This window comes from Gavialis gangeticus, unplaced genomic scaffold, assembly GCF_001723915.1.
Source record: "Gavialis gangeticus isolate Ggan-Ray unplaced genomic scaffold, GavGan_comp1, whole genome shotgun sequence".
Classification (NCBI taxonomy): domain Eukaryota; kingdom Metazoa; phylum Chordata; order Crocodylia; family Gavialidae; genus Gavialis; species Gavialis gangeticus.
Window position 1 is genome coordinate 97,728,465 of NW_017729022.1, and position 7,222 is coordinate 97,735,686.

Sequence of the window (7,222 nt, forward strand, 5' to 3'; positions counted from 1 at the left end):
TTTTTTTTTTTTTTTTTTTTTTTAAACACCTGATAAATTTCTTGCTCATCTAGTCCTCTGAATTATCCTGTCTTAAAAAGATGGTGAAGCTTGTTCATGATGATTTCTATGTTATAAGTTGTTGTTTTTTTGTTTGTTTGTTTGGTTTTTTTGTTTGTTTGTTTTTTATGTTGTGGAGGGTGTAACTTTGTTCTTTTAAGTGTGCGAGGTTTGCATTCATTTTAATAGGAGTTTGGCTTCTCCTGACTGGGAGACTTGTTCTAAGTCCTCCACATATGCTGGAGATTCAAATAATATTTATTGCTACTGTCTGATAAATGGACTCAATCAAAGCTGATTATTTGTTACAATATACATTTGTCCAAGACCCGCTTTCCCTCAGCTCATCACCATAATTGGTGTGCACAAGATGGTCTGTAGCACATGTGCTTTTGAGAAATGTATCTGGTGTACAGGATAGTGCAAAAGCACTCCTTTCTTTCTAAATCATTAATCCAAGTCATTCATTCATATGCATCAAAGCAAACAACCTCTGAAGGTAAACCTTGAGAAACAAAGGCATGTGAACATATTAAAATTAGCTACTTCCAACAGCTTTGGTTTCATTGCTTGTCAACCAGAAACATTAGAACATAGTTACACCAAAGCGACTGTAGGTGTATTTGCTTTTTTTATATTATCCAAGGTACTGAAAATAAGTAAAATGCAAACTGCATGGTATTAAAAGATTTGTGGTCCTGATTTCTGCAACAAAATTGAACGGAGAAGGGAATTTTCTTAACAATGAATAGTAAAACAAACTTCATTTGCACTCTTCTGAAAGAATTCATAGGGAGCCTGGCAAACAGTTTCAGCTGCCTAAGACCAAGTTTGTACCACCTGCTTCCTGAGCCCCATCCATGGCAAGGAATGAGCCCCAATCCCATGGCCAGCAGGCTGGGTGTAGTGATTTTCAACTCTCCCACTTCATGGGCTTGTAAATTCCTCTCCTGGAACTGGGTGCTCCAGTAGGCACAGGAACACTATTCCACCTCATTTCTACTGTTAACCTCTCACTGTCTCCATCTGCTACACTGTGGCTGTGGCACAGTACTGGAATAGCAACATTGCTAGAGTTATTGAGCAGAAGGTAAATATATTCACCCCTTGGCATAAAACCATAGAACAGCAAACTGCAGGAAAAACCAAATGGTCTTGTCGCAGCATCACTCATTCCTTTGTAGAAGTGTGCATGCTGGTGCATGTCCTACGGAAGGAATAACTTGTGTGGGACAGCTTGAAAACTGTGTATTGTTTCAAAAGAAAATTTCTTTTCCCTCAAATATCAGCAACTAAATGTACAGGTTTGAAAGTGGCAACGATTTTAAGGTGAGTGGATGTCTTTAAATTCTTCTACAAAACTATAACCAATCACTGTAGTACTAATAGTATTATATACCTCTAGAGTGGCCTACAACATAATGATGGAATTCAAATGTTAGCCTCTCCTACCTTTTTGGAAGTATCTCAGTAAACGCTTTTGCGCATCTAAAGGGATTGCTTAAACCTTTTGACCTACTTTCAGCTCTTTTTATTAGGCTGTCACTCATCATAAACATAAATATTTAACTTATGAAATCTCCTTTTTGTTCAGGAAAGCAGTACTGGGCCATTAACACTGGTTGACCCAGCAATTTCCAGGTCAGAATTTATTTAACTTTTTAATTCCTGAACAAAATTATCTTAATACCAGATCATGGATATCTTAAAGTTCTTCTCTTGTAGCAGTGAGCATTCAACACCATCCTGTAAAGAAGCCCTTGGATCCTCATTGGAGAGTACCAAAACATCAACAGGTAGACTCTTAATCTACAAGCACGGAACTAATTAATACCTGCCTAAAGAGCAAATACATGAGCATACGTTGCTGCTAACCAATAATAGATCTATTTTCTGTTGCCTCCTATTATAGAATTGCTCACTATGGAGACAAAATCTTCTGAGTTTTCACAGGCAAAAGAGGAAGATGTACCAACCTCTGTGGCAATGAAGCAAGATAAAGATAAGGATCTGACTGCTAATTTGTCAGGTACTGTAGCTGCTGCTAACATTTGTGATGAGGAAACAGCTGGCTTCCAAATGATCTTTTGAAGTGAGGAAGTTGAGTAAGAAAAACAGCTTTGCAGAAATTCTGAGTTACATTAGATCAAAAATAACCACTCTGACTTGCAGCTTCTCCCAGACTAAGTGAACGGTGCATGGGGATGGGGTATTGCCTGAGTACAGGCAGTTGCAGGATTAGGGTGGAACACCCTGCAAATGAGGTACGCAGAATGAGTTGGTGAAGTCCTGGTTCTCTTGCCAGGGCTGTTTTAAGTGGTGCTGACTTTTTTTCTTTCTTTCTTTTTCTTTGGGGGGAAGGGGCTGAGGAGAGGGGGAGAGGAAGGACAGTGGAAAGCCTCTCTTTACTGGTTTGCAAAGTTCACTACTATGTGCTTAATTTAATAGAAATGGGAATCTCAAAGGTATGTAGAGGTTGAAATGCTCAAAATTGGAATGCTTCTCCCCCAACACCAACTTTTCAAATCAATAGAGAAAGCAAGTTCTCATTAAGATGAATCGGACTGGATGAGAAGGCTATCACAGTTCTTTTTCATGATACTAACACTAGTCTCATACCTACTTGTGTCATGGTCTTTCTTTCACTTTAAAGCACATGCCTTTTCTCCTCGCACTCCCTTTAGATTCTAAATTTAAGAAAACCCTACATAATACATGGTGCTGCTAAAAAAAGCAGATTAAGATACACTGTACAAAATATTGAAACATTTTTAAAGTACTTTAAACTATCTTATAACTTGCTTTATCCAATTGTTATTCATATCTTCTATTTACCTTTTCTGAACACTAGTCACTTTCCTTTTAGGCTGGGTTCTGACTGCACATTTAGATCCCGGATTCAATTTGTTACTGTTCTACCTTTTTATAGTCACAAAATGACTGGGTGCCCAGGGGAAGGGGTGAAACAAACATACAAAACAGTCCAGCCATGAACTTGCAAGTGTAAAGCTTGTTATCTGTTTCTTCTTCATCTTCCACATGCATAATCTTTTCTTATGTTTGTACTGCACATGGAGACATGAGGTGATTTGGTACATCTGTTTTTAGGTGTCATAATATCCATCAGCTCTTGAAAAATTACATGTGGGATATGTAGGGATGATATGTCGGCAGAGATTTGGCCCAATTTGGTGGCTGAATCTCCAAATCCAAATGGAATCGGGAGACCCTTTAATCTTTCTGAATTGAATTGGAACCTTCCAAATCAATTGGGAAAGATTCAATGATTCAGATATAGACACAGCTTTTAAATCTTTTTTCTACATGCATCAAGCTACCAGGCAGCTCATGAATGCTGCAGTGGGGCAGATGGAGCATCCCACAGGAGTGCATGGGGCTCCCCAGTGTGCTCCACTGCAGACCTGGAAGCAGACCAGAAGCACTTCTTCTGATCCGTTTCTGGGTCCACCAGGAGCATGCTGAGGGGGCCCCTCATGCCCTCTGGCTCAGCGACCAGTGCCTCCTAGGTCTGGAGGGCACTCGCCCGGGGATTTGTCCTCCCCCCAGGCTGATTGCCGAGTGCACTTCCAGTCCACTTCCTGGTTCGCTGCCCAGCATGTAGGGGCAGGGCCCTGTGCTCCTGCGGGACACTCCATCCATCCCAACATTGCAGCATTCATGAGTCATGCCTGGTACCTCAAGGTATGTAGAAAAATTTTTTAAAGCTGTGCCTGTGGCTGAACCACCGGTTCTCCGAAGCTGCATTGAATCTTTAGATTGAGCAGAGTTGTATCGGGGACAGTGATCCAAATCAACTAATCAAATTGCTGTCCCTGATTTTTGGGCTGAATCTGAATCGAATATGCCCCATTTCACACACCCATAGTAAATGGACGTGAAAGAAACTGGTTTTCAATGCTGCATGAAGGTTGAAGACAGGAAATTCTAAATGTTGAGTTCTTGTCATCTCCTGTTTCTTTTGGTAGCCCTAATATAGGTTAGTGTGCTCTATTTGTTTAAAGCTGTGAATTGTGGAGTGAGCAAGAACAGTTTATCACTTTAGAATTGCCTTATTTCATGGAAGCAGGACTGTGCCAACTTAGAAAATGTTTTAAGCAGCTGGGATTTTAATAAATTAAATGGGAAGCTTCCCTGTAGCCTACCACAGGAGGCAGTAGCTCCTGGCAGTGAAGATGTTGCGTAGTCTAAAGACAGGTGACTTGGTTAACTTTGCAGTTTGCTACCCTGTAGATCTGCAACTACCAGTCCTTGAAGTTCAGTAACCTCCTTGCTGCTTATGCTTTCTTGCAGCTGAATGCCTGCCCCTGTATGGTACACCACAGGTCACTTTGTGGGTGCTGCTGAACCTAGAGGAAAGGCATGCCCAGTTGGGCGTGCCCAGTTCAGATACTGGTTTTAAAACCTGTTCATCTTTTTCAAATGTAAGCAAAGTGCATCCATCTCTGGCCTAGAATCAGAATTTCTAAGCTTTATGGCAACTGTATCTGTCCTGCTTACCTTGATATAAGCTAGGGTGGATGGAGGGCAGAGTTCCAATTAGAGCCTCTTTAGCTGCTCCCTGATGAGACTCTTTTTTCCTTAAAACAAGCCACTGTCAACTTTAAACATTCTCTGTACCTTTTTAAAAAAGGTTGAGACACCCAAAACATGGACACTTTTAGCCCAAAAGCAAATGTTTTGGAAAATTTATGAGCATATGGAAACTTCAGCAATTGCAACTCATACTGGTAGCAGATACTCCATTCTTAGTGGTATTGCTTCATATTGTAATACTTTGGCTTGATGAATGGCATCACAGTATCCCTTCTTCCACACTCCCACAGTGTTGTGTGGCTTAGAAAGGCCTTTTTCCTTCTGTGTGCTTTTCTAGGAATTACTATGAGTTGTATGGTGAAAGAAAGTTCAGGGGCTTTTGAGATGATTACATTCAGTTCCTTAAATGTTTCTCTTCAGGTGCTAATCTGACTAGGAAGTTCTGCCCAAGCACAGAAGATCACAGAACCACACCTGAAAATACCTTCAAGTTAAATGTGGTAAGACCTGCAGTAAAATGCTGAAGTCTTAATGTTGCAGTTGGCTTAAGCCATAAGAAGGGAATCCTGACATGAGTTTAAGATGTTTGTGGCATTTTGCTTCACTGGAGTAACTAGTGGATGCCCTGGCTGCCCTGCCTTTTAAGTGCTGAGTTAAGAGGAGGAACAGGGAGGTGGAAAAAAATGATGGCTACTGCAGCTATGGAATTGCCGTGAGACAGCAACAGAAGATGCCTTGTGGCAGCTGCCCCAGGTGCCCAGCCACATTCTAACACTTCTGGTTTTCTTTTGAGTAATTGATCTGAAACTTCTTTAGGAGGTGGGTGAGGAAATGGAGACTGTTAAAGAAGAAAGTGGACAAGCATCCATAGCAGTTCCCAGTATCAAAGGTAAGTTGTCCTCATTTGATATCTGTATATTACAACTCAACTGGATGCAAGCTAGCTTTCCTGAATCAACGGTCTTAAGCCTTATCATATTGAAATATCTCTATCTATGATCTTGCTGTATTCTGTACAACAAAAATATTGCATAGAAATGGCACAGAACATCATCAAAATGCTGAATTGCATTAAATTTTTCTATCGTGTGTATATATAACATGGCAAAATACTCCACTAGTCTAAAAGGATGCGACTAACTGCTTATAGTGAAAGTAACAAATCTATAGTTATCAACAGCATGTAGAGAGCTAATAAATCACAGAGCAGATCTTTTGTAACCATAGTTTCCATGAATGATATGGAGATGGGCATGTTCCTGTGTGGGTGTACAGGATGTTGGTGACATCAGCTTTTTATATTTTCTTACAGTTCTATCACTTATGAGACAACAAAACTATATGAACAAAGCTGCATTATGTAGTGTGGCTTTAGGACCAAGTGGGTGGGTTATATATGTTTTTTTATGTTAAGAATCAAAATGGTGAGGGCAAAAAGAAGCAGTATCCCATCCTACAAAGACCCATTTATCCACAGTCTACAGGCATTGGTTTAACCAGCACCCTCTTCGAGGAAAGGAGAGACATCCCTTGGGATTTTGAAAATGGGCCAGGATGTTGCTGTGTTTGAGACCTTTAAGTGCTAATGAAAATACTTGTGATCCCTTATAAAAGGATGCCCTAACCAAACCTTTGGTGCTTTTAACTACATGCAAGGTGGACGACAGTCTTTACTGAGCATGCCCAGCTTGCTTTCTCATTGTAACCATGTCCCTTTTTGTCTTTGGCTGATCCTCCCTGAGAATTGCAAATACTGAGTTCAACATAGCTTCTACATTGTGTGTTTTGTTACTCTCTATCACTACAATTTGAAGCTGTGTATGCAGGATGCCATGTGAAACCCCAGATCAATTCCTTCTAGATTGGATCTTAATCTATGCTCTGGCCCAGGGTGATAGCTATCAAATAAGATCTTTCAATGGTCAAACTCATTTAAATTATTAACAAGCTGCTTTGCAGATATTCAGGCTCAATGCACCCAAGCCCATTTCTAGGTCAGTGGTTCAACAAAAAGTCTTGGTGAACTTGCCATCTTGCAATTTAGGGGTTATTGCTTTACTCTTAACACTTTGAGAGGAGAGGTTGCTCTGTACCTGAAAATTGAAATCTGTTTTCCATGTCTCTCCAATCAGAGAATTCACCCATGGCAACTGGCATTAAAGGAGCTAAAACCAATCAGAATGATGAGTAAGTATCACCTTTTTTGCCTGATTCCAGCCTGCATATGCTTAACACTTCATTCTGCTTATGTTGGTGTTGTTCTCCTCCTACAGTGGCTCTCCTAATGAAAAGGAGGTGGAGGTGAGTTTTTGACCTTTTGTACCTCAAATATTTCAGGGAGTAGGAATCTGTCTACTCTTTCAAGTTCAGGTAAACAATTTTGCAATCGACTGAACAAAAATAAGTAGTGATTTAGATATGGAGCAGCTCAAAACTTGACTTTCTAACTTTCTCAAAATTTAACTAATGTGCCCACATCATCTTTAACATGGATGATATAGATATCTACTTTGTCTAGCACTCGGGTTCAAATGAAATCCCCTAGATCAGGCGTGGGGAATTTTATTTATTTGGGCTGGAGGTTTGGTGAGCTGTTGTAGATCAGGTCAACACCCCCCCCCCCCCCCCC

The 7,222-nt window shown here is 40.5% G+C and overlaps 1 protein-coding gene across 2 annotated transcripts in view; it reads left to right on the forward strand.

The window, feature by feature from the left end:
* LRMP (lymphoid restricted membrane protein) overlaps positions 1-7,222 on the forward strand; it is an 81,470-nt gene that overhangs the window by 58,798 nt on the left and 15,450 nt on the right. For both annotated transcript variants that reach the window (XM_019515683.1, XM_019515684.1), the window contains 7 exons: positions 1,634-1,680; positions 1,768-1,835; positions 1,952-2,068; positions 5,014-5,093; positions 5,410-5,482; positions 6,726-6,780; positions 6,867-6,894. In XM_019515683.1, coding sequence (XP_019371228.1) covers positions 1,634-1,680; positions 1,768-1,835; positions 1,952-2,068; positions 5,014-5,093; positions 5,410-5,482; positions 6,726-6,780; positions 6,867-6,894 — 468 coding nt within the window. The remainder of the gene's footprint in view (positions 1-1,633; positions 1,681-1,767; positions 1,836-1,951; positions 2,069-5,013; positions 5,094-5,409; positions 5,483-6,725; positions 6,781-6,866; positions 6,895-7,222) is intronic.